At 39.0% G+C, this 27,902-nt stretch overlaps 1 protein-coding gene across 3 annotated transcripts in view; it reads left to right on the top strand.

Moving 5' to 3' along the window:
• The window catches only part of VMP1 (vacuole membrane protein 1), a 156,465-nt gene that overhangs the window by 74,234 nt on the left and 54,329 nt on the right, over positions 1-27,902 (top strand). For all 3 annotated transcript variants that reach the window (XM_053569065.1, XM_053569067.1, XM_053569066.1), the window contains one exon: positions 6,026-6,157. In XM_053569065.1, the coding sequence (XP_053425040.1) occupies positions 6,026-6,157 (132 nt within the window). The remainder of the gene's footprint in view (positions 1-6,025; positions 6,158-27,902) is intronic.

The raw sequence follows: 27,902 nt of genomic DNA, 5'->3' as shown, positions 1-27,902 counted from the left end.
CCTTTCACCATTAACTAAGATAGACTCTCACTGGATAAAAGATTTAAACTTAAGACATGAAACTATAAAAATACTTTAAGAAAGTGCAGGGAAAACTCTTGAAGGAATCAGCCTGGGTGAATATTTTATGAGGAGGACTCCCCAGGCAATTGAAGCAGTATCAAAAATACACTACTGTGACCTGATCAAACTAAAAAGCTTCTGCACAGCCAAGAACATAGTAACTAAAGCAAGCAGACAGCCCTTATAATGGGAGAAAATATTTGCAGGTTATACCTCCGATAAAGGTCTAATAACCAGAATCCACAGAGAACTCAAACGTATTAGCAAGAAAAGAACAAGTGATCCCATCTCAGGGTAGGCAAGGGACTTGAAGAGAAACTTCTCTAAAGAAGACAGGCACACAGTCTATAAACACATGAAAAAAAGCTCATCGTCCTTAATCATCAGAAATGCAAATCAAAACTACTTTGAGACATCACCTAACCCCAGTAAGAGTAGCCCACATAACAAAATCCCAAAACCAGAGATGTTAGTGTGGATGTGGAGAAAAGGGCACACTTCTACACTGCTGGTGTGAATGCACACTAATACGTTCCTTCTGGAAGGATGTTTGGAGAATACTTAGAGACCTAAAAATAGACCTGCTATTCAATCCTATAATTCCTTTACTAGAAGACCAAAAATCACAATATAACAAAGACTTCTGTACCATAATGTTCATTGCAGCCCAATTCATAATTGCTAAGTCATGGAAGAAGCCCAAGTGCCCATCGACCCACGAATGGACTAGGAAATTGTGGTACATGTATACCATGGAATATTATGCAGACTTAAAGAAAGATAGAGACTTTACCTCTTTCATGTTTACATGGATGGAGCTGGAACATATTCTTCTTAGCAAAGTATCTCAGGAATGGAAGAAAAAGTATCCAATGTACTCATCCCTACTGTGAAGCTAAATTATAGCTTTCACATGAAGGCTATAACCCAACTATAGCACAAGACTATGAGGAAAGGGCCAAGGAAGGGGAATGGAGGGGGGAGGTTACAGTGGAGGGAGGGCAATGGGTGGGGCCACACCTACAGTGCATCTTAGAATGGGTACAGGCAAGACGTACTAAATGCAGAATACAAATGTCTACATACAATAATCAAGAAAATTCCACGAAGGCTACGTTGAACAGTCTGATGAGAATATTTCAGATTGTATGTGAAACCAGCACATTGTACCCCTTGATTGCACTAATGTACACAGCTATGATTTAATAATAATAAAAAAAAATACCAACCTGAGTAAAATACAGCAAGACCCCTTCTCTAAAAATAGCCGGGTGTTGTGGCTGGTGCCTGTAGTCCCAGCTACTTAGGAGGCTAAGGCAAGAGGATTACTTCAGCCCAATAGTTAGAGGTTGCTGTGAGGTATGATGCCCTAGCACTGCAGCCAACTAAGTGAGACTCTGTCCCCAAAATTAAAAAAAGACTTAAATCAAGGCCAGGCTTGGTGGCTCATGCCTGTAATACTAGCACTTTAGGAGGCTGAGGCAGATGGTTTGCTTCAACTCAAGAATTTAAGAATAGGCTGAGCAAGAATGAGACCCTGTTTCTACTAAAAATAGGAAAAAACCAGCTGGGCATGGTGGCAAAAGTCTGTAGTCCCAGCTACTTATGGAGTTGAGGCAAGAAGATTGCTTGAACCCAGGAGTTTGAGGTTGCTATGGGCTGTGATGATGCCATGATACTGTACCCAAAGCAACAGAGTGAGAATTGATCTCAAAATAAATAAATAAGAATTAAATCAAAATTTATCAAAGTTCTAAACTAATAGTTAAAAGTATAAAACTTTTGGAAGAAAATATAACCTGTACTTTGTTGGATTTAGCAATTTCTTTTGAGAGGGGGTTGTACTTCAAGTTTGTTTCCTTGGAGTCACAGCTTGCCTTAGTAGGGATGATGTGCACTCATTAATCTCTTTTTTTTTTTTTTTTTTAATTGTTGGAGGTTCACTGAGGGTACAAGAAGCCAGGTTACATTGATTGCATATGTTAGTTAAAGCCCTTCTTACAATCGTGTCTTGCTCCCAAAAGGTGTGTCACACACCAAGACCCCACCCCAGATTTAGCAATTTCTAATATATGGTAATAGAAACACTGGAAACCAAAGAAAAAATTAGCCAGGCATGGTGGTTCACTCTTACAGTACTAGCACTTGGGGAGACCAAGGCTTCTGGATTGCTTGAGCTCAAGAGTTCAAGACCAGCCTGAGCAAAAGCAACACTAAAAATAGAAAAACTACCTGAGCACCATGGCGGGGGCCTGTAGTCCCAGCTACTGGGGAGGCTGACGCAAGAGAATTGCTTCAGCCCAAGAGTTTGAGGTTGCTGTGAACTAACATGATGCCACAGCACTCTACCCAGGGCAACAGAGTGAGACTGTCACCCTTCCCCCCCAAAAAAGAAGAGACCCCATCTCTACAAAAATAGAAAAATTAGCCAAGCTTGGTGGCATGTTTCTGTAGTCCCAGCTGCTTGGGAGGCTGAGGCAGGAAGGTCACTTGAGGCCAGGAGTTTGTAGTTGCTGTGAGCTAGGCTGAGGCCATGGCACATTAGCCCAGATGACAGAGCAAAACTCTGTTTCAAAAAAAAAAAAAAGAGAGAGAGAGAAATGACTTCGTGGTAAAGAGTATCGATACACTGATAATACAAAACTGTAATTTACGAGTTATCAGCTTATATAAAAATTTCTGCTGTCCATATTTTCAACATTAAACTTACCTTTCCCCAGATAAAAGCACAGTGGTGTTGATTTGCTTCTGAGTCAACTTGACAAAACCTTTTTTTAAGACACTGGGTCTCACTTTTACCAAGGCTGGAGTGCAGTGGCACTATCATAGCTCATTGCAACCTCAAATCATGGGTTCAAGTGATCCTCTCACCTTAGCCTCCAAAGTATGTGGAGCTACAGTTGTGCACCACTATGCCCAGCTAATTTATTATTTTTTTTGTAAAAATGGAATCTTGCTATGTTATTCAGGCTAGAGTTGCAATGCCTTGGCCTCTGAATGTGCTGGGACTACAGAGGTGTGAGCCACCGTCTCTGTTCAACTAAAACTTTTTAAAGGCACAAAAATTGAAAATGTTCTTCTTTCTAAAATCTTTGAATAAAGCCAATACTCCAGAAGGATACTGTTACCACTTGGTTTTCATATTTAGTGCATATTGAAGTCTTCTCTAGTTCAAAGAACAGAGAGACATTAAGGGCATTTAGTTAGTATGTGGCAAATAGTTTTCAGAAGAGTTTTCTGAATAAAAATACCACTTTCTTTCTTTTGCAGTAAGGACACAAGTTAAACTTAGGTTGATAGTTTTGGTGTTCTGCAGTTTTTGTTTTGTTTTATATATAAACAAATACATAGAATTTTATATTTGAATTTTATAAAGAATTACAAAGTTGATTCAAAAAAATTGTGAAATCATGAGACTTCACTGTCTAATTTGAGATAACTGAGTAAATAAATTTCTGTGTGTAGGATATACTGTGGTTTAGGAGACCTGAATCCTTTTTTTTTTTTTTTAATTTGGGCAATAATGAAATACTGACTTGATAATCAACATCTTGTTTCTTGTTAATGTGGGAAAACATGAACAGAATTAAAATATAACAGTAAATATGGTCAACTAAGTATAAGACAGTATATAGCTCTTGACTTCATTTCAGTCCATTGTGTTACTTCCTTTTTAACGTTAAGGAAACTTATCATGAATTTGAATAATATGACTGCTTTTAGCACAATTAAACATTTTTTTGCAGTTGAAAATTTGACTTAACATTTGAACTTTATAGTTGAACTTAAGAGAAGTTCATGTTTTGAATAAAATGTTGTAGTGACTTTTCTTCCTACTTTTTATTATGAAAAATTTCCCCAAAAGTGTGAAAAATTACTATGGTAAATGAATTTATTATATTCTCAACCAAACCAAAGCTACTATTAACTCATAGCTAATATTGTTTTATGTATACCCTTCCTCATAATCCTTTGAGTTATCTTGAACCACATCTCAGATATCATATTACATTTCATCTGTTAGGCCTTAGAGCCTAAAAATCATAAACACACCCAGAAGGTATTACTGTAGTTCCTTAAAGTTCATTATCCTTAAAGTCCATTATCCAGTTGGTGTTCAGATTTTTCTAATTATGTTTATTTCTTTGTTTTGCTTTTCACATTTATATTGAAGAAAGTGCTTTGTCAAGTACAATTTCCCACAGTCTGAATTTTACTGACTATATTCTAGTTGTTGTAATTTAAACATGTTTCTCTGTTCCTCATGTTTCCTATGAGTTGATAAGTTAAGAGGCTTGAAGTTGTTTTTTCCTTGTTGTTTTTACAGGAATACACTTTGTAACCTTGTGTGTTTTTTTTTTTTTTTTTTTTTTGAGACAGAGCCTCAAGCTGTTGCCCTGGGTAGAGTGCTGTGGCATCACAGCTCACAGCAACCTCCAACTCCTGGGCTCAAGCGAGTCTTCTGCCTCCACCTCCCAAGTAGCTCAGACTACAGGCACCCACCACAACGCCTGCTATTTTGTTTTTGGTTGCAGCCGTCATTATTGTTTGGCGGGCCCGCGCTGGATTCGAACCCACCAGCTCAGGTGTATGTGGCTGGCGCCTTAGCCTCTGGAACCACAGGTGCTGAGCCACCTTGTGTATTTCTATTATGAGGCACAATAAATAATTTCTGGTGTGTTTCTTTTGTTGTGATATTAGTGCCATTGATGATCCTATTATTTTCTTAGGGGTTAAAAAACTAGTAGTATTCCAATTATACTATTTCTTTTTTTTAGTTGTTAGCTAGAATACTTTTATTAAAGAGAAACTTTTCCTTATCATTAATTTAGTTAGCCTGAGAAAATAATAAGCTGGTTTTTCAGTATGCTCCATAGTTGACCCAACATTAAGTTTACTTGTTTAGCAATATATGATTCACTGTGACTGATCAAAGCTTTTTTCTTTTTTTTTTTTTTTGAAACAGAGCCTCAAGCTGTTGCCCCGGGTAGGGTGCTGTGGCATCACAGCTCACAGCAACCTCCAACTCCTGGGCTTAAGTGATTCTCTTGCCTCAGCCTCACAAGTAGCTAGGACTATAGGTGCCCACCACAACACCCGGCTATTTTTTGGTTGTAGTTGTTGTTTGGCAGGCCCGGGCTGGATTCAAACCTGCTAGCTCTGGTGTATGGGGCTGGCACCTTAGCCACTTGAGCCAAAGGCACCGAGCCTGATCAAAGCTTTTTAATTCACTGTATAGGTCTCAAAATTGGAAATTTCTTCAGTGATTGTATGCTTATTGCATTATTATCTATCCCGTATTTAAGCCATTTAAATCTAAACCAAGTTACTGGTTCATTAACCTTTTGTTTTCATACTTAACGTCCTAAGTTGATTGAAAAAAAAATTATTTTCAAAAACAAAAGTCCACAAAGTGACTGAAACATGAGTCACCCAGTATCCTGAGGAAATAAACACTTTTTCTGTAGTGAAAAGTTACCTAGCCTAATGTTGTGTTTTCAAGGGGCTTCTTGACCATAATTTGTTAAAAAGTAATTTGTATTAAAATTAAATCAGTATCCACAATACCTAGAAGATTTCCTAGAGAATATTTATGTAACATAACACCAGTAATAGTAAATTCTTATTTCCAGATCATTTAAATATTAGAAAAAGAGGGGAAAACTGATAAAAATAAGAGTCTAAATAGAGATGTTACAAAACTAACATTAATTCAGTGTTTATAATGTGCACTTACTGTCTGAGAGTTTTATGTGTATTATCTTGCCTGACATCATATAGGTCAGAATCAGGGCCAGTATTCAAACTTTCATCCTTTTGATTATGTAGCATATGCTTTCCCCTCGCAGTACATGGCATCTCAAAATGTTTTTGATGAAGTAGAAAAGTATATATTGAATCCGTTAAGTTTCTCTGTATTGAGAACACAACATCAGTTTAAGTATTTTGCTTTTCCACCTAGGGTATTGGTACAGCAATTGGAGAGTTGCCTCCCTATTTCATGGCCAGAGCAGCTCGCCTCTCAGGTGCTGAACCAGATGATGAAGAGTATCAGGAATTTGAAGAGATGCTGGAACATGCAGAGACTGCACAAGTAAGATCAATAGGGAAACAAAATAGAACATTTTAAAGAGGTTGTTATTAAGGTAAAATTGTTCACAGTTACTCTGAAGAAGAAAACTAAAAACAAAGTTATCACATTATATGTCTGTATCAAAGCATTACATGACCATATTATGTACCCAGGATAATTTAAAATAAAAAGATTTTAAAAAGAGCAATTTGACTTGAGATAGAATATTCAGAAAGCTGAAAAATAACAGTGATAATAATCCTGATCTTACAATAGAGAATTATAGAAAAAAAGTCGATAAAACAACTCACAGTAAGTTAAAAACACCTTGTCAGAAACCAGGGTAAATTCATGTTGTCAGTGATATTAAGGAGCTCATAACTGGGCGTTGTGTCAGGTGCCTGTAGTCTCTTCTTAATTCGTTTTTTAAAAATAATGTCAAGTATAGTTTATCTTGCTTAGGGGGGAAATAATTTGGAAATTGCTAATGAAGAAAGGGCAGTTGTATCTCTCTCTCTCTTTTTTTTTTTTTTTTTTTTTTTTTGAGACAGAGCCTGGAGCTGTCGCCCTGGGTAGACTGCCATTCACTGCAACCTCCAACTCCTAGGCTTAAGTGATTCTCATGCGTCAGCCTCCCAAGTAGCTGGGGCTACAGGCGCCTGCCACAACGCCCGGCTATATATATATATTTTTTTTTTTGGTTGTAGTTGTCATTGTTGTTTGGTGGGCCCGGGCTGTATTCGAACCTGCTAACTCTGGTTTATGTGGCTGGCGCCTTAGCCACTTGAGTTACAGGTGCTGAGCCAATTTGTATCTCTCTTAACAAAACCTTATAATATGGCTATTTCTGTAGTGATCATTTCTTTTGTTGAAAGTAGCTTTGTTAGAAATGCTTCCTAATTGTGGTGTTAATTTTACATGTGTCTGTATTGTCAAAACTTTCCAAAGGCGCCTGTGGCTCAAGGAGTAGGGCGCCGGTCCCATATGCCGGAGGTGGCGGGTTCAAACCCAGCTCCGGCCAAAAAACCAAAAAAAAAAAAAAAAAAAAAAAACTTTCCAAACTATCCCCTTATTGTGGGCATATTGTAATATATATAAATTATGAATTATACTTCCTATGTTGTTGATTCTCCTTCAATGAAAGAAGTTTGTTTTTCAGTGGTTATTAAATGTGCCTGCACTTTAGAATCATCTGCTAAACTTTTAAAGATGCACATTCTTCTACCCTATTTCATACCCAAGGAATCATTCCCAGCATTATGCCTGCTCATCTGAGTTTTAAAAAGGTTTTAGAAGTGGGGGCGGCTCCTGTGGCTCAAAGGGGTGGGGCGCTAGCCCCACATGCCGGAGGTGGTGGGTTCAAACCCAGCTCCAGCCAAAAAAAAAAAAAAAAGTTTTAGAAGTGATTTGGATTCTCAGCTGGAATTTAGAGGTATTATTCTCTTTGCAGGATTTTTCATTCTTAAGCCTTTCAGAGCCTAATGAAATAAAATTTTTGTTGTAAAGTCATTCCTCGTTTTTTTTTTTGTTTGTTTGTTTTGTTTTTTTTAGAGACAGTCTCACTTTGTCGCCCTCGGTAGAGTGCTATGACGTCACAGCTCACAGCATCCTCCAGCTCCTGGGCTTAGGCAATTCTCTGTAGCTGGGACTACAGGCACCCACCACAACACCCGGCTAGTTTGAATCCGCCACCCTTGGTATATGGGGCCAGCACCCTACTCACTGAACCATAGGTGCCAGCCCCCTCTTTTTTTTTTTTAATTGTTAGGATTTATTGAGGGTACAAAGTATTAGGTTACACTGATTGCGGTTGTTGGGTAAAGTCCCTCATAAAATTGTGTCCTGCCCCCAAGAGGTGTGCCATACACCATAACCCCCATCTCCCTTCCTCCTCCCCTCTCTCCATCCCTCATTACCCTACCTCCCCCTTGCATTAGATCATCTATTGACTGCATAGTAGAATTGAGGGCATTGGATTCTTTCTTTTCTTTCTCTCTCTCTCTCCTTTCCCTCCCTGCCGCCCTCCCCTTCTCTCCTCTCTCTCTCCCTCCTTCCTTCTTTCCCTCCTTTTCTCCTCTCCCTCTTTCCTTCCCTACTCTCCCTCTTTCCTTCCCTCTTCTCCCTCTTTCCTTCCTTCCTTCCTCCCTCCGTCCCTCCCCCTCCTCCCTCCATCCCTCTGTTCCTCTCCTTTCTTTCCTTCCTCCCGTCCCTCTTCTCCCTTTCCTCCCTCCCTTCCCCTCCTTTCCCCTCCCCTCCTCCCCCCCCCCTTCCTACTTGGCTTGCTGTGTTTCCTAGGCTGGTATTGAACGCCTGGCCTCAGGCCTTCCAAAGTGCTGGGATTATAGGCATGAGCTGCTATACCTGGCCAAGAACATTCTTTTTTTTTTTCCCCCTGTAACTTTTTTTTAATTGTTTGGGATTCATTGGGGGTAGAATTAAGTTACACTGATTGCATTTGTTGAGTAAAGTCTCCCTTATAATTGTGCCCTGCCCCCAAGAAGTGTGCCATATACTGTGACCCCCCCCACCCCCCTCCCTCCTCCCCTCTCCCTTATTCCCCTACCCCTCACCTTGTATGAGTTCATCTACTGCCTTCATATTAGAATTGAGTACATTGGGTTCTTGCTTCTCCATTCTTGTGATACTTTACTAAGAAGAATGTATTCCAAATCAATCCAGGTTAATACAAAAGATGTAAAGTCTCCAATCTGTTTTAATGGCTGAATAGTATTCCATAGTATGCATATAGCACTGCTTGCTGATCCATTCCTGGGTTGGTGGGCATTTAGGCAGTTTCCACATTTTGGCTATTATAAATTGAGCTGCAATAAACAGTCGAGTGCAAATGTCCTTATGATAAAAAGATTTTTTTTTTTTCTGAGTAGATGCCTAATAATGGGATTGCAGGATAAACTGGGAGGTCTAATTTGAATGCTTGGAGAATTCTCCATACGTCCTTCCAAAAAGGTTGTATTAGTTTGCAGTCCCGCCTGCAGTGTAAAAGTGTTCCCTTTTGTCTACATCCACACCAGCATCTGCAGCTTTGAGTCTTTGTGATGTGGGCTAGTCCCACTGGGGTTAGTTGATATCTCAGGTGGTTTTGATTTGCATTTCTCTGATGATTAGGGATGATGAACATTTTTTCATATGTTTGTTGGCCATTTGTCTTTTTTTTTTTTTTTTATTGTTGGGGATTCATTGAGGGTACAAGAAACCAGGTTACACTGATTGCATTTGTTAGGTAAAGGCCCTCTTAGAATTGCGTCTTGCCCTGAATAGGTGTGGCACACACCAAAGCCCCACCCCCACCCTCCTTCCCTCTCTCGCCTCTTCCTTTCCCCACCCCTCCCTCATCCTTTCTCTCTCTGCTCTCCCCTTCCCCCCAAGAATATTCTTAACATTTTAGAGATGGCCTTAGAAATCAATATAGATGTAAATGAAAAGGATATAAACATATCCTGATATATTCCAATTACTGAAACTATCCCATCCACAGAAGTAGATGGATGAGTATCCCCGCTTGTGACAACTGATACCTCTTTGAGTTATACCATTAATTAATGTATGTCACTTAATAGCTCTAAAACTCTTTTTCATCTGTATGAAGTCAGCAAGTTGAAATAGAATAAACGTAAGGTTGCTTGTATCTCAAATTTTTTTGAGATAGAGTTTCACTTTGTCACCCTTAGTAGAGTACTATGGCATCATAGCTCACAGCAACCTCAAACTCATGGGCTCAAGCGATTCTCTTACTTCAGCCTCCCAAGTAGATGGGACTACAGGGGCCAGCTGCAAGGTCCAGTTATTTTTAGAGACGAGGTCTCGCTGTGGCTAACTGGTCTTGAACCCATGAGCTCAAGGCAGTCTACCCGCCTTGGCCTCACAGAGTGCTAGAGGGCATCACTGTGCCCAACCTTAAAGCTATGAAGTTGGATCTCAGTGATTATAAGTATTGTTCTCTCTTAAGCCAACTAATATACTGTTATGATTTGTCGCTTTTTAAAAATGTTTCAGGGATTTGGGACATTAACCTTTTTTCATTTGCATGGTTTCTTTAAATGGCTTGTCTTTCCCTTCTACTTCCACTTTGTAGCACCTAAAACAGTTTCATTATTTTCATTGAGTCATCACACTGGTGTCCGCCATGCTCCTACTCCAACCTGGACTTGGTTGTTCTCTTGGCCTTCTACCCAGTTGCTTCTCTCTTGGTTTGGATCTCTTAATCTACTCCCTCATTTTAGTTGAACACATTCTGCAGTAGCTTTCTGAGAAAGTGAGTAAATGGAAAATGCAAGACCTTACATTGTAAACAAGTGTGTTCTTCATTCATACTTAATTGATTGAATATAGTATTACAGGTTGAAAATCATTTTGGAATTTAGAATTTGGAATGCATTGTTGTCTTCAGGCTTATGATACTGGCATTGAGAGAGCCAATGCCATTCTGAGACCTCTTTAAAACAGTCTTTTTTTTTTTTTTTTTGTAGAGACAGTTTCACCTCATGGCCCTTGGTGGAGTGCCATGGCATCATACAGCTCACAGCAACCTCCAACTCCTGGGCTCAAGCGATTCTCCTGCCTCAGCCTCCCGAGTAGCTGGGACTACAGGCGCCTGCCACAACGCCCAGCTATTTTTTGTTTGCAGTTCAGCCGGGGCCGGGTTTGAACCCGCCACCCTTGGTATATGGGGCCGGCGCCCTACCAACTGAGCCACAGGCGCCGCCCAAAACAGTCTTTTTTTTTGCATTTTTTGGCCAGGGCTTGGTTTGAACCCGCCACCTCTGGCATATGGGGCCAGCGCCCTACTCCTTAGAGCCACAGGCGCCGCCAAAACAGTCTATTTTTGTTTGTTTGTTTTTTCTGTCTAGAAGCTTTTAGGTTCCTTATATGAGGTATAGGTCTTTTTGAAATTTATTTCACTAGGTGCTTCGAAAATCATCAATGTGAAAAAAAAATCATCAGGGCGGCGCCTGTGGCTCAGTGAGTAGGGCGCCAGCCCCATATGCCCAGGGTGGCGGATTCAAAGCCAGCCCCCACCAAACTGCAACAAAAAAATAGCTGGGCATTGTGGCGGGCGCCTGTAGTCCCAGCTGCTTGGGAGGCTGAGGCAAGAGAATCGCGTAAGCCCAAGAGTTAGAGGTTGCTGTGAGCCATGTGACGTCATGGCACTCTACCCGAGGGTGGTACAGTGAGACTCTGTCCCTACCAAAAAAAAAAATCATCAATGTAGAGTCTTTTGGTTTTGGTACATGTTCTTACATTTTGTTCTGTGCAAGATTTTCCTCTTTAGTCTCGATTCTTGCTTCCTAGAATTCTAGTTGCTTTGATGTTGAGCCTCCAACACCCATCCTTTTCATTTTTGTAAGCTTTGTAGTCCTAACATTTATCTCATTTTACTTTCTGTGAGATTTTTCTCAAATTTATCTTTCTAACTCTTACATTGAAATGTTTTTCTGCTGTCATACTTTTTTTTTTCAAAAAGTAATTTGTGTTATATTTCCAAGAAGTATTTTATCTTATGTTTTTGAAAGGTAGTTTCTTTAAGTTTCCTGTTGCTCTAGGCATTGTCTTTTCTGTTTGTTCTGTGTGGAGTTGGAAGCTTTCCTGGTGATCCCTATTTGTCTGTTTATATATAAGAATAAGGCACTTCAAAACTAAATACAAGCTGGGCGGCGCCTGTGGCTCAGTCAGTAAGAGGTTGCTGTGAGCCATATGACGTCATGGCACTCTACCGAGGGCGATAAAGTGAGACTCTGTCTCTACAAAAAAAAAACAAAAACTAAATACAAGCTGTATGTGCAGAGGGCAGCTGTAGTGATGGTGAGGCTTCCCTCTTATACAATCAAGTGCCAGGCTGGCTTAATATTTATTAAGAGCCTCTATAGATCAGTATCCTTTGATGTTTCCTTTGGCCTAGTTCATTTTCTACAGTGATACAGCCTCCAATTTCTTTCTTTTTTTTTATTTTTTTGAGACAGAGTCTCACTCTGTGGCCTCAGGCTAGAATACCACAGCATCAGCCTAGATCATAGGAACCTCAGACTTCTGGGTTTAACTGATCCTCCTGCCTCAGCATCCTGAGTAGCTGGGACAACTGGAACTTGGCATAACACTCAGTTAATTTTTCTATTTTTGGTAGAGACAGAATCTTGCTCTTTTTAGGCTGGTCTCGAACTCCTGAGCTCAAGTAATCCTCCTGACCTCCCAGAGTGGTAGGGTGATAGGTATGAGCCACCGCACCTGGCCAGATCGTCTAGTTTCTTACTTGAGAAATATGAAGGGTCCTTGACTTACAATGGTTCAACTAAGGATTTTTTTACTTTATTGTGATATAAAAGTGATACACTTTCAATAGAAACTGTCCTTTGAATTTTGATCTTTTTCCAGACTAGTAATACATGTACGTGGTAGGATATTTTCTCGTGATGTCAGGCAGCCATAGCAAGGCACAGTTTCTAGTCACCCATGCAGTCAGCGAAGTAAACAGCAGATGCTCTGCAGTGCAGTGTATTGTTAGATGATGTTTTCTCTTTTTTTTGAGACACAGTCACACTTTTTTGCCCCTGGTAGAGTGCCGTGGTATAATAGCTCACAGTGACCTCAAACTCTTGGGCTCAAGCAATTCTCTTGCCTCAGCCTCCCAAGTAGCTGGGTCTACAGGCACTGTCCACAATTCCCGGTTATTTATAGAAGTGGGGGTCTCACTGTTGCTCAGGCTGGTCTTGAACTCATGAGTTCAAGCAATCCACCTTTCTCAGACTCCCAGTGTGCTGGGATTACAGGTGTGAGCCACTGCACCCGGCCTTGTCAGGAGATTTTGCCTACTGGAAGCTAACATAACTCTTCTGAGCATGTTTAAGGTAGGCTAGGCTAAACTATGATGTTTGATAGATGTATTAAATTCATTTCAATTTATGATACAATCTCCTTGTTTTCAGCCCTACCGCAGCCTCTTTGACATTTCTGCTGAAGAGTGTGTCTGGGGTTCTGTGGGGTGAATCACTTTTCTCCTCTTCCATGTCCTCCCCTGCAGGCTCTAAGGTATAATCTTCCATCTGTCCCTTTTATCATTTATTAATGCCAATTTCATGAAAGACATAGTTCATGTTTCTGTAGTTTCTGTTTTCTATAGTTTGGGGTTATTTATTTATTTATTTTGAGACAGAGTCTCTCTTGTCACCCTCAGTAGAGTGCTATGGTATCACAGCTCACAGCAACCTCAAAATCTGGGACTCGACTGATTCTGTTGTGTCAGCCTCCCGAGCAGCTGGGACTACAGGTGCCCGCCACAATGATGCTTGGCTATTTTTTTGTTGTTGTTGCAGTTGTCATTATTGTTTCAGTTGGCCTGGGCCGGGTTCAAACCCACCAGCCCTGGTGTGTGTGGCTGGCATCCTACCCAGTGAGCTACAGGTACCGCCATAATTTGAGTTCTTAATGATTAACCATCTCTTCTCTCAGGTCTTAACTATTAGGGTAATAATCTTTCTTCATGTCTATAGTCACTTTTCTGTTTGTTTATTGTTATTTTGAAGTATTTTATTTATTTTTTTATTGATGTGTAAGATGTTTCAGGGTACATGTGATAATTTAACACATTCATATAATTTGTAAAAATTTAATCAGTGGATTTTGGATATTTATCACTTTAAATATTTGTCTTGTCTTTAAGCCAGAAATATTCAGGTTATGCCCTTCTAGCTATTTTGAAATGTACAATAGGTTATTGTAAACTGTAGTCGCCCTACTTATCTAACACTAGATCTTATTTCCTCTATCAAATTTATTTGTATCAATCAGCTTCCCTTCTCCCTCTGCCCCACCCTTCCTGGGCTTTGGTCTACTTACTTTTTCTCTTGATTTTCTCTAATTCCACTTCTATCTATTTTGAGTGGTAGAAGCGAGACTACACATAATACTTCTTTTGGTTATGAGGTTTGGCTGTTTTCATCCTATAAAACCAATAATTACAATCACTTTTAGGATAAACTACACATTTCTTATTCTCTCATTTCATATTTACTAATATTGAAAACTCAAGAAAATATACACACTGTTTCATATCCTTTAAGCCAGAAATTAATACTCTTTGTGAATGTTTTGTTTAAAATTTTCATCCAAATTGGGTGGCGCCTGTGGCTCAAGGAGTAGGGTGCCGGTCCCATATGCCGGAGGTGGCAGGTTCAAACCTAGCCCCGGCCAAAAAAAAAAAAAATTTTTCATCCAAATTACAATGATACACATACATACTGTCAACTGATTATTCAAAATAGTTAAGTGAAGCATAATGATAAAAGCAAAAAGAAAACTCAAATGGGACAACTTTGTGGTCTTCCCTATTAGTTTTCTTTCTACAGTCAATAAAAATCTGTGTATCAGGTACTTGGATTACTTCACTACAACTTTGAAGTAAAAGATACTGTCCCTGATTTAAATAAGGAAACATACTCAGGAACACACATCTAGTGAATCTCACAGCCAGAACCAAGCCCTGTTTTCTGGACTTTGGAATTTAGAGCTGTGCTTACCATCCCACGATATAGCAGCATTTTCATCCAGGTTAATATAATACAAAATGAATAACTAATTAAAATTTTTTCTTCTAACTTGGTTTGATTTTTCTTTTCTTTATTTCCTTTCATGGTTTTTTCACTGGTGGCTTATTATAAATTTTGGTGTATGTGGGTATAATTTTTCCTTCCATATTTTTCTCAGTTTTAGATGAGTTGTGTGGAATTTTTAAGTTTTACTTATTTCATAATTAAAAGGAGAGTTTCTTGCTATGGTTTAGCAAAAAGTTGTTTTTGCTTTTATTTTTATTTTTTTGCTAATATTGTGGGCTATTACTGTATCTAAGTAAGATCTATTTAATATTTCAGTTGTTTTGATATATTCATGTTTTTGTTTCTAACGTCTTTACTGTCCAAATAAATTGATAACAATTTAAAAGGAATTTTTTTCTCATTTCACTTCTAAATTCACTAACTTAAAAACATTTTCAATATTTCCATTCATGGATTTGTCTTAGGTTCTTTGTTCCTATTGTTTTTTTACAGATTTGCATAGTTTTTAGAAGTTTCTTTTTTTTTTTTTTGTAGAGACAGGGTCTCACTTTATGGCCCTCGGTAGAGTGCCGTGGCCTCAAACAGCTCACAGCAACCTCCAACTCCTGGGCTTAAGCGATTCTCTTGCCTCAGCCTCCCGAGTAGCTGGGACTACAGGTGCCCGCCACAACACCCGGCTATTTTTTGGTTGCAGTTTGGCCGGGGCTGGGTTTGAACCTGTCACCCTCGGTATATGGGGCCGGCGCCTTACTGACTGAGCCACAGGCGCTGCCCAGATTTGCATAGTTTTTAATTATACAAGCCCTTAGAGTAATAAGATTTTTACATTTTAGAAGTTTTACAAGGAGTGAAAGCCCACATGCTTTTTTTTCTTTTTTTTCTAATAATGACTGTATTCCAGACTATTTTCTTTGCATACACAACTTTTCACAAAAACTAGAATCTTAAATTTTAGTCTCAGCTTCCTTTTTCACATTGTCACAGACATGATACTGACATTAAAAATGCCGAGGGTGGCGGGTTCAAACCCAGCCCCGGCCAAAGTGCAACAAAAAAAAAAAATAGCCGGGCGTTGTGGCGGGCGCCTGTGGTCTCAGCTGCTCGGGAGGCTGAGACAAGAGAATCACGTAAGCCCGAGAGTTAAGAGGTTGCTGTGAGCCGTGTGACGCCACGGCACTCTACCCGAGGGCGGTACAGTGAGACTCTGTCTCTACCAAAAAAAAAAAAAAAAAAAATTATTTTCTTATTACAAAGTGATTCAGCTCATTGTAGAAAATTGGTAGGTACCTTGTAGTGTTTTCTCTATAAATATCTGTATTTCTAAGGGACAAATCATATTCTATTTATTGTCTCATGACTTGTTTTGAATATAAAATGTACTGTGAACATTTTTCTGTGTCATCAAGTTTATTTTCCACAACTTTGCTTTTTATAGCTTGACTACAAAGCATATTTATTATAATGAAATGCTGAAAATACAGATTAAAAAAAGAAAATAAGAATTTCATCTAACTGGTTCCTATACGTATTTTTTATCTTTAGTATATTTTCATTTTCTTGCTGATTGACACATTTAAGGAGTTACCCTTAGTCATATTCTGCAAGTTTTATTACCTAATTCCTAGTAGTTTTCCCATGTCATTTACTGGGTTTGTTTTGTTATAATTTACTTTTTGCATAAGAGGTTTAAATATTTTCTTTATTCCACTATCTTAGACTTCTTTTTTTTTTTCCCCACTATGAAAATATTTTAATGGTGATGTCTGTACAGCATGTGATGTCGAGACATAAAGAACAGCAAGGGCAGACTTGTTCTTTTAGAGTAATACCTGTCTTTCTGAACCTTTACAATTATACATTGGTATATTTTCTTTTAGTACTTTTATTCTTTTACATTTAAATTGTCATAATATTTTTAAAAATGATACAATGTAGGGACCTACCTTTTCTTTTTTACATTATTAACTAAATATATATTGTTCCAACACCATTTTCCAAGTGATTTTAATGTTTTGGTTTTGTCTTTTTGTTGTTGTAATTTCGATCTTTTTTCTTATTTTTTTGCAAATATTATTAATGGTATATTTAAAAGATACTAAGTTTTTATTTGGTAAGCTGTAACTTTACTGACATCATTTTAGTCATGTCTTTGTGGTTGTGATTTAGAAGTTCTTGTAGTAATCAGTTTAGCCAGGATCCAGAATTTATCTGACTTTGATGCTGGGAATTTGCTCGCAGGTATGTGAATTTACATGTATTTGTAAAAAAAAATTATAGGAGCAATAAAATATGGAAAAGTTGGATCAGCTGTAGCTAAAATAGTGAATTAAGTAAAATCAATATCTGTGAATGAGAATTCAAATTTTACTATTCCTTGAGAATGAGTAGAATATATGTTTTTTATTCTTTAAGGTAAAGCCCTTAGTAGAATGAATATGCTTTTCCTATTATCAGCAGGAAAAGGGAAAAAAGAAAAAGTTGGCTCTCTTTGCTTTGTCATGTGCCCTCCAACTAGGTTAAAGGGTATATGTGATTTTACTAAGAAATTATAACAATTTAAAGCGAAGTGTTTGCTTCAATTCTAGTTTTGACTAATGGTGGATTTTGTGCTCTGGATATTTTAAGGGGAAAAAGGATGACTTAGACATTTGTATTCTGATTCCTTATGATACCTGATTTATTTTCATAAGTGCAATATTGAGATTAGGCAGTATTTTTCCACTAAATTGATTTCCTTTTGTTCTTGGCTTCCCGTCATGTTGTCACGAGATGTCTGTGGGAGGTAGACATGAATGAATGTTGCTTCTAATGACTTGGAGCAATTCTAGCATCATTTGTAGAAGTTAGGTCTAGATAAGCTGTTTATTTGCTTCGTGGGTTGCTTCACGCATGGTTTATTCTCTTTATCATCTTCTTTTCCTTCTTTGTTCCTGATTTCTGTTAGTGGTATAACCATCCTCACAATAGCTTCAGGTCAAAACCTGAGTCATCTGCCTCCCTCTCTGTCTTCCTTTTTTTGAGGCTTGTGGATTCTGCCTTCACCGTATCTTCATATCTGTCCTCTCTTTTCCCTTCCCACTACTGGTTCCGGGATTCTGTCAGCCTTTATCTGAACATTTCCAGGGGCTTCCTAATAGGTCTACTCTACCAGTTTTTCTCCTCCATTCTTTTCCCACACAAAATAACAAAAATAATATTCTAAAATATACCTCTGTTCATGAAACTTTGCTGCTAAGAAATTTTGGATGGCTCTCAATCGTGTGTAGAATAAAATCTAAACTAACCCAATTTTCTTCATTAGTTGGCCCCACCAAATCATTTTTAGCTCCCTTGAACAATTTTTTTATTCTCTGTATTGATGGTTTTCCAGTTGAACTTTATAGAAACTGCTAGAATACACATTCAGCAACAAAATATGTGTGAGAGAAAACAAGAAATTTTTAAGTTTAAAAATTACTTGCTCTCTTGGCTCGGCGCCTGTGGCTCAAGCAGCTAAGGCGCCAGCCGCATATACCTGAGCTGGCAGGTTTGAATCCAGCCGAGCCTCCAAACAACAATGATGGCTGCAACCAAAAAATAGCCAGGCATTGTGGCAGGCGCCTGTAGTCCCAACTACTTGGGAGGCAGAGGCAGGAGAATCGCTTGAGCCCAGGAGTTGGAGGTTACTGTGAGCTGTGATGCCATGGCACTCTACCCAGGGCGACAGCTGAGGCTCTGTCTCAAAAAAATAATAATAAAAATAATTACTTGCTCTTATGAATTGGAATAATTTAGGTTTCACACACACATACAAACACAGAGCCATGTGGTATTTTTTCTTTTCATAACTTTGTCTATAGTGGGTCATTTCTTCCCATCTGCATGACCACTTGTCTAATTCATTATTACCTTTCAAGATTATGTGCTACTGTGTGTTTTTTTGTTTTAGATTTTATTGTGTTTTTTTTTTGAGACAGAGTCTCACTTTGCCACCCTTGGTAGAGTACCATAGTGTCATAACTCACAGCAACCTCAAACTCTTGGTCTCAAGTGATTTTCTTGCTTCAGCCTTGAAAGTAGCTGGAACTACAGGCTCCCACCACAACACCCAGCTATTTTTAGAGACAGTGTCTCACTCTTGCTCAGGATGGTCTTGAACCTGTGAGCTCAGACAGTCCACCAGCCTTGGCCTCCCAGAGTGCTAGGATTACAGGCATGAGACACTGCGCCCAGCCCAGTGCTGCTGGATTCTTAATGAAATATTTTATGACTCCCTTGCTACCCTTAACCTCATCTTCTTCACTTCTCTCAAATTGTCTCTTTGGAATACCAATAGCACTCCAGCTATATCTTTCTTATGTCACTTATCACATTCTTTTTTTGAACTTTTTTTTTTTTTTTTTTTTTTTGTAGAGACAGAGTCTCACTGTACCGCCCTCGGGTAGAGTGCCGTGGCGTCACACGGCTCACAGCAACTCTAACTCTTGGGCTTACATGATTCTCCTGCCTCAGCCTCCCGAGCAGCTGGGACTACAGGTGCCCGCCACAACGCCCGGCTATTTTTTTGTTGCAGTTTGGCCCGGGCTGGGTCCGAACCCGCCACCCTCGGCATATGGGGCCGGCGCCCTACTCACTGAGCCACAGGCGCCGCCCTCTTTTTTTGAACTTTTTATGGGCTTTCCTTATCTCTCCCAGGAGTCTGTAAACTCCCTGAAAAGTGGCCTCAACAGCACCTGTAGTCTCAGCTACCTGGGAGGCTGACACAAGAAAATCGCTTAAGCCCAAGAGTTTGAGGTTGCTGTGAGCTGTAACGCCACATCACTCTACTGAGGGCGACATAATGAGACTCTGTCTCAAAAAAAAAAAAAAAAAAAGTTTGGCTCGGTGCCTGTGGCTCAAGCAGCTAAAGTGCCAGCCACATACACTTGACGTGACAGGTTCGAATCCAGCCCGGCCCGTCAAACAGCAATGACAGCTGCAACCAAAAAATAGCCAGGCGTTGTGGCGGGCGCCTGTAGTCCCAGCTTCTTGGGAGGCAGAGGTAGGAGAATCGCTTGAGACCAGGAGTTGGAGGTTGATGTAAGCTTGAGCCCAGGAGTTGGAGGTTGATGTAAGCTGTGATGCTACAGCACTCTACCTAGGGGGACAGCTTGAGGCTCTGTCTCAGAGGAAAAAAAAAAGTTTAGAAAGGAGGCCTCAAAAGTGTATGTATCTTCTTTTCTTTTTCTTTTTTTTTAAGTGTACGTATTTTCAACACTGCCTCCCTAGTCTTGTACATACTACTCATGTAGTAGATAATTTGAAAAAATGATGAAATATCAATTAAAAGAAAATGTAGAATTGCATGAACATGTTTATTAATCTTCAATCTTACTGTGCTGCAAAATAAAATGTAAAATGCAGTGAGCATAAAACATTTTACATAAGAAAAGAAGATTTAACTGTTTTGAATCTTTGATTTTAATAGTTGAGGACAAGAGTGAAGGTAATCTAAAAGACATTAAGTCATTTTAATTTACATTGAGTAAAACAACAAATTAAACAATAAGAAATAAGATAAAAGTCTTAGAACTTCACCTTTTAAAAAAATAGTTTTTTTCTTCCATTTTTTAATTGATTAGTTTGTTAAGTATCAGTCATGAGTTTGGAGACTATCCTAGATAGAGCATTTCCTCAAAGGCTATTTTATGGTTCCTGGATTTAATCTTATTTTAAGAGAACCTTTTTAGGTTCTATTTAGGACTACAATATTCAAATAGTTTGTACTATGTTTATGTAAGACAAAAAAAGAAAAGAAAAAACCTTGTTTTAGATTAATACAATCCTTATTCCATTTAGAAATTTCAAGTTATTTATGTTATTTTACTAATGAAAATATTGTGTGTGTGTGTGTGTGTTCCATCAGTTGAGTTTAGAGTCTATGGGAAAACATTTGAGAATGATTATTTACACAATAAAGTGCTTTAGGGTTCCATTTATGTTATTTCTCTATTAAACACATTTTCCTATGAAGTATTTACAATTGCCTGCAACTAGTTTTTCCCTGTGTGAAGTATCTGTTCCTTTATATACACAGATTTATGAAAGAGTTCATAGTGTAGATGATCTGAAACCAAACAGAATTCATTTTCATATGTTTTAGTACCATTTGAACATTTTGGGTGTCAGTTATTGCTGGGACCTGTTTTTGACTCTGGTGAACCTTTACTGGTTGTGGTTTGTCTGGCCATCACATGACTTCTCTGAAAATTCCCCCTCCCCTTCATTTCCAGTAAGCTGTTTGAGCAGGAGTGAGTCAGAGTGAAACCAGCTTCCCTGTAACCACAGGCTTGTTAAAGAATTTGTCAACGTGGACTCTAGAGGTTTTGCATTAAGCTTTGCAGTAACTGCTATGGTTTGTGTTGCGTCAGGAGTTCCACAGAAAAGCTTCCTGCTCTCAGGGTCTCTTGCCTGTTTGCAAAGAGTTAAACTGATACACATCACCATAATGAACATTACAGACACATGTTAAACACATTTCTGTATCATTAAAGATGTTGTCAGAGCTACCAAGGCTTACTGTAGTTTCTCTTTTCAGAATCAACCAACCACACTCAGTAACGTTTAGTTTTTGAAATGGCAGGCGGCCTGCTAGATCTTCTTTCTTAGCTGGTTCGTGATTTTACCACAAAGTACTGTCAAAATTAAGCAATTTTAAGTGGTCTTATGGTGGACTCTTGTGCAGGATATTTTGGCTACTAGCATACTTAAATTTTGGTGCCAGTGGTCACTGGCTTGCATTTTGTTCCGCAAGAAAAGGTAGCACTTCCAGGACTTCCGTAGTTGTAGTTCTATGTACATTAAGCATGGTAAAATTTCTTCATGCCTCCCTTTGTCTTCTCAGAAAGCTTTTACTTTATTCTGAACTTTTCTTTCACCACCCCACGCCCAATCTTTAATCTTTCTTCATTTTCTGGCTCTTCTATTTCTTTAACCCATTCCACTATTATCACCTAACTGAACAGGAATGATAGTAGCAACTCCATGCAAGCTGCTGAATGAATTGCCACTGGGAAACTTGTCTGCTCATTGTGCGTTTCTGAGGCCATTTGTTTTTACATGTTCATATCTGTATTTAGTCTTGTCATCTTCAGCCAGACATTTATTTTTAAAATAAATTTAATGAAAACATTTAAATTTAACCTCCTAAAAGTTATTTTTATTCTGCTAACATTTTGTAACAAAATATATGTAGAGAAAAAAGCATTCAAGAAAATTTTGAGGCTCGGGGCTCGTAGCACAGTGATTACGGTGTCAGCCATATACCCCGAGACTGGCAGGTTCGAACTCAGCCCCAGGCCAGCTACACAACAATGACAACTGCAACAAAAAATAGCCGGACGTTATGATGGGTGCCTGTAGTCCCAGCTACTTGGGAGGCTGAGACAAGAGAATTGCTGGAGCTCCAGTTGGAAGTTACTGTGAGCTGTGACCCTACGGCACTCTACTGAAGGCAACATAGTGCGACTCTGTCTAAAAAAAAAAAGAAAGAAAATTTTGAGTTAGTTATTCCTAACGACTATAGAATAATAGAGATTTAAAAGAATTTATGTTCTAGCCATGTATCCTAACTCTTAGTGATAAATCGAAAAAGAATCGTTTTGATGGTGAAGCAATTGTAATTGAAAGCAGATGATTTTCAAGTGAAAATAAGAAGATAATATTGCCTAATCATTCCACCAAAAGCAAGCACATGAAAAAAAAATTTAATACAGCCTGGTCATTAACAAAGCACAGTAAGAATAAATATTTAAGGTTTTTCTTGTTGGTTTGCTTTGCACATTAAGGAAGAATACAGTTTTGTGATATGTCTGCTTTGTTCTTTTTCATTTCTACCCCTGTTTATAGATAAGGAGGGGGAAAGCATTGGGTAAGCATTAGGTTACCTTTGTTAAACTATAAAAGGTTTTTTTCAGGTTTGTATTTCAGATACTTTTTGTAAAATGTCATAAGAAAGGTCTCTTACTGAAGCTTGGACCAACAGACTATATATGCTTCTAATTTTTGCTCATGAATTTAGAAATCAGTAACAAGGTAAATACATCCACCGTCTATTTTAACTGCTGAGTGCCTCTGGAGGTGCTAGCCCAAGATCAGAGTTTAGTGGCTTATATGGACAGCAAAATTACTATTATGGTGTTTTCCTATTGCAAACATGGCTTTATTTGTAGTTAGCCAAGATGTTTAGTTTGTCATTATTGATCTGCAGTTCTTTCTTACTCATGTTTAAGGAGGTTTCTCTAACTAGAATCTTCTTCCCATTTTTCCTCTCCTGTCTTACAGTGTGAAAATATGACTATCAGTGAGTGTGATTATTAATTCAGTGCTCCCCTGGAAAGCAGGAATATATACTTGAGAATTCTTAGTCCCATTCCTTGACATGAGTCTGCATCAGTTAATTTATCCAAACTTGTAAAAGTTTATATTTTTACTGCTTCTTGTAGAAAAGACTTACTAGTTATAGCCTTTTATATAAAGCACTACTTCCATTTGTTTTAAATTTACTTTCCTGAAATTGTAAAGAGCACTCTCATTGTAGTATTGTAAGATTTTTTAAACACTTTCCATTTCCTCTTCTGATATTTTTCATAGTTTTATAGATTTCACTTAGGTCCTTCTTTAGTAATTATTTACTTTTTATATCTAACAGCCCCCAAATCTCTTTGATCAGTTGTTTTTTCCATAGATCTTTGCCTGATTCTTTTCTCTTTCCTAACATGAAATTATCATAACTGCACATGATTTTCCAAGGGTGATTACTATGCCGATGTACTCATTTTTCAAATTTCTAGAACCATGGACCTGTTTTGCGATGCATTTTACTATGTTTTTTATAAACAGTTTAAGATTACTCCCAGGTCCAGATCGGTTTTCTTTTTATTTATTTTATTTTTTTGAGACAGATTCTTGCTTTGTCACCACTTGGTAGAGTGCATGGTGTCATAGCTCACAGCAACCTCGAACTCTTGGGCTTAAAGGATTCTCTTGCTTCAGTTTCCCAAGTAGCTGGGACTACAGGCACCCACCACAATGCCCGGCTGTTTTTAGAGATGGGGTCTTGCTCTTGCTCAGGCTGGTCTCAAACCTGTGAGCTCAGGCAGTCCACCTGCCTAAGCCTCCCAAGTGCTGGGATTATAGGCGTGAGCCACCGCACCAGAAGGAAAATGGCCTTCCAGGTCCGTTTTCTTTGTTCATAACTTATGATTTATCATTTATATTAAAATAAATTTTTCCTCAGTGTGTTATCTCACTGTTATCCTTATTGAAACTGACCTGCCATTTTTCTTGCTTGCTGAAGTGTGCAGGATCTTTCAGTTTATTGTCATGAATTTGGCACTTTGTGCTTTAGGTATAACTTCAACCATAAATTTGGAACTTAAACTCTCTACTTCTTTTTCCAAGATGGGCCATTTATAAATTTGTTAAGTAAAATTAGTTCTTAGAAAAGAATCCCACTATTTCCATGTCTCATACTAGAAAAGTTCACATTTGTCTTTTTCCTTTGTTATCAGCCTCTTTTGTTCTCTGTCCCTGGCAGTTTTATAAATTCCATACTGACTTAATTTTCATAGCTTTGGATCATAACCATTTTAACTTTTTATGTTTCATACATAGCAGATTGTCATATACTTTTTGTTTTTATAACTTCAGTTTGAATCTGAGAATACATGTTATGCATTAGTTCTTATAACCAAAAAACAATCAATTATAAAAGTGCTAAAAATGAAAGGCGGTTTTCTTCCCCTTAGTATCAGCTGAGATCTGGGAAATATTCCTTCTGGTGAAATAGTAATTATCAGATGAGGCGATACTGGCATCAAACAGGAAAAAGAGAGAAAAACCGAAAAAATATATTACTTGTTTAACATGTCCTTTACTTTGTTCTAATAAATCTTGCATACTAGGATATAAAAGTCTAGAATACTTCTCTTTTTTTTTTTTTTTTTTTTTTGAGACAGAGTCTCTTTGTCACCCTTGGTAGAGTGCCATGGCCTCATAGCTCACAGCAACCTCACACTCTTAGGCTCAAGTGGTTCTCTTGCCTCAGCCTACTGAGTAGCTGGGACTACAGGCGCCAGCCATAACACCCAGCTACTTTTAGAGGTGGGGTCTAGCTTTGGCTCAGGTTGGTTTTAAACCTGTGAGCTCAGGCAGTCTATATGCTATAGTGCTGGGATTACAGGCCTGAGCCACTGTGCCTGGCCAGAATACTTATTTTTATAGGGCTACGGAGTCCATTATTATTTCAGTGAGGGGCTAGGCAGGAACTGATATGATTGAGTAGATGCCAGCCTACCCAAGAATTACCATATACCTGTCATTTCTTTTCAAAAGAAGCCTAAGCAAAGAGAGAGACAGAGGAAAAGGAAGCTGCATTCACTGGCCAGTTTTAATGCTGGTAACTTAACACTTTAATTTTAGCTTGGCTGAAATAAGAAAAGGAGGAGGAAAGCACTATATGTCTGAACTTGTAAAAATAACTTCTTTACTTTTTATCTGAACCTGGTAATAAATGCTGGTGGTCAGCCCCAGAAACAGCCTTCTGAAATCATATTTTTTCCATCTCTTCTCTCCTCATAGACTGCACAAGAAACATTTTATATTTAATGGATTGTTTTGATCTTTAAAATTAAAACTCATAGCGAGATGATCATTACAAATATAAATAACCAAGGAATTTCCTCTAATAATAGCTGGCCATTGTGGTGGGCTTCTGTAGTTCCAGCTACTTGGGAGGCTGAGGCAAGAGAATCTTGAGCCTAGGAGTTTGAGGTTGCTGTGAGCTGTGACGCCAGTGCATTCGAATGAGGGCAACAAGTCTCAAAAAAGAGGCAGCATTCAGGGCCAGGCACAGCAGTGGCTCATGCCTGTAATCCTAGCATTCTTGTAGGCCAAGGCCAGTGAATCACCTGAGCTCATGAGTTCAAGACCAGCCTGAGCCAGAGTGAGATCTCTTCTCTCAAAAAATAGCTGGGCCTTGTGGAAGGCACCTATAGTTCCAGGTTCTCAGGAGGCTGAGGCAAGAGAATCACTTGAGCCCAAGAGTTTGAGGTTGCTATGAGCTGTGACGCCATGACACTCTATTGAGGGATTCAAAGTGACTCTGGGATACTCTCACTCAAAAAAACAAACAAAAAAAACCAGCATTCAGGAAAAGTAATCTCAGCATTTCTACCTTTTTTTGCTGGAGGATTGGGTAAACTATTTGGTGGCACTGTGGAGCAGATTTGATAAGCTTTCGATTCTTACTACATTTCCTTCCTCCCATCCTTTCTGATTTACAGACCCCTTAATTGTTTGATATTAGCATGTCTCCTTTTTTAAAATTAAAAACAAGAACAAAGGGCGGCGCCTGTGGCTCAAGGAGTAGGGCGCCGGTCCCATATGCCGGAGGTGGCGGGTTCAAACACAGCCCCGGCCAAAAATCATAAAAACAAGAACAAAACTTCTGTTGTGAGATTGCAGTAGAACTGTGCTTATCATAAAATCTGAGAACTCAAGGCAGGATTACATTAAGTGTCAGGTTTTTTCATCTTTTGACATTTTCTAAGCAATGTAACTTAAGCCTAAACAATTTTGTTGCATAATCAGTTTTGTCTCTTATCTGTCATAATGATGGATATTGTTATCACCATTTTATAGGAAAGATGAACAAACTGTGACTCAGAGAAATGAAAAGATGTAAACATTGTCAATACTTGCTCAATTTGATAATAAGACTGTAGAGTTTTTGGCCTTTATAGCACTTTTTTTTTTTGGCCGGGGCTGGGTTTGAACCCACCACCTCCAGCATATGGGACCGGCACCCTACTCCTTGAGCCACAGGTGCCGCCTATAGCACTTTTTTATCTCTTGGTTTTGCTTTCCCTTGTATTGTAGGTTTCAGCCACCTCTCTTTCCTCCTCGGTCTTTACCAATTGCACCCTCTACTCCCATACATACACTAAATTATTTATCTCCCAAAGGAAAAACCTTGCTAGAACTCTCCTCCTGCAGATTATCAGCACAATTTATTCCCTCACCTCTTTGAGGATTTCCTTCCTTTTTTTTTTTTTTCCTCTCTTTGAGTTTTTTTTTTTTTTTTTTTTTTTTTTGGTACAGACAGAGTCTCACTGTACTGCCCTCGGGTAGAGTGCCGTGGTGTCACACGGCTCACAGCAACCTCTAACTCTTGGGCTTACGCGATTCTCTTGCCTCAGCCTCCCGAGCAGCTGGGACTACAGGCGCCTGCCACAACGCCCGGCTATTTTTTTGTTGCAGTTTGGACGGGGCTGGGTTTGAACCTGCCACCCTCGGCATATGGGGCCAGCACCCTACTCACTGAGCCACAGGCGCCACCCCTCTTTGAAGATTTTGATCAAATTATCTTGGATTACCTTTTCTGTGAGGCCTTTTCTTCCTGTTGTATTTAAAATTAAATCTTCCTTGCCACCCCTTCCCTGTTCTATATATATATTTTTTCTTTTCCTGAGGCAGAATCGCACGTTGTCACCCTCAGTAGAATACATGACTTCATAGCTCACAGCAACCTCAAACTGTTGGGCTTACGCGATCCTCTTGCCTTAGCCTCCTGAGTAGCCAGGACTACAGATGCCTGACATAACACCTGGCTATTTTTGCAGACGGGGTCTCACTCTGGCTCAGGCTGTTCTCAAACCTATGAGCTCAGGCGATCCACCTGCCTCAGCCTCCCAGAGTGCTAGGATTATAGGCATGAACCACCTGTGCCTGACCTGAAACTTAGCATTTTTAAAAAAGGCTTTTTTCCCACTCTGGGAGGCTGAGGCAGGCTATCACTTGAGCTTCTGAGTTTGAGACCAGCCTGAGCAAGAGTGAGACCCCATCTGTAAAAATAGCTGAGTGTTGTGCTGGGCGCTTATAATCCCAGCTACTTGGGAGGCTGAGGCAAAGGGATCACTTGAGCCCAAGAGTTTGAAGTTGCTGTAAGCAATAAATAACACCACGGCAATCAACCCCAGGGTGAATGAGTGAGACTCTGTCTCAATATTTTTTCTAAAAAGCCTTTTTTTCCATTTTTTCCTTGTATTTATTTAATTTTCATATGTTGAAGTTATCAAAGCTTCTAATTCCCACAAACATACTCCTGAAAACTGTCAATAGAAGAAGAAAAAAACTTTTCTTTTTTTTCAGCTGAGATTTGTCATCAGTTGATATCACGGAAG

The sequence above is a fragment of the Nycticebus coucang genome, chromosome 18 (assembly GCF_027406575.1).
Source record: "Nycticebus coucang isolate mNycCou1 chromosome 18, mNycCou1.pri, whole genome shotgun sequence".
Classification (NCBI taxonomy): Eukaryota; Metazoa; Chordata; class Mammalia; order Primates; family Lorisidae; genus Nycticebus; species Nycticebus coucang.
The sequence above is the reverse complement of the archived record's forward strand: the minus strand, read 5'-3'. Positions and strand labels throughout refer to the sequence as shown.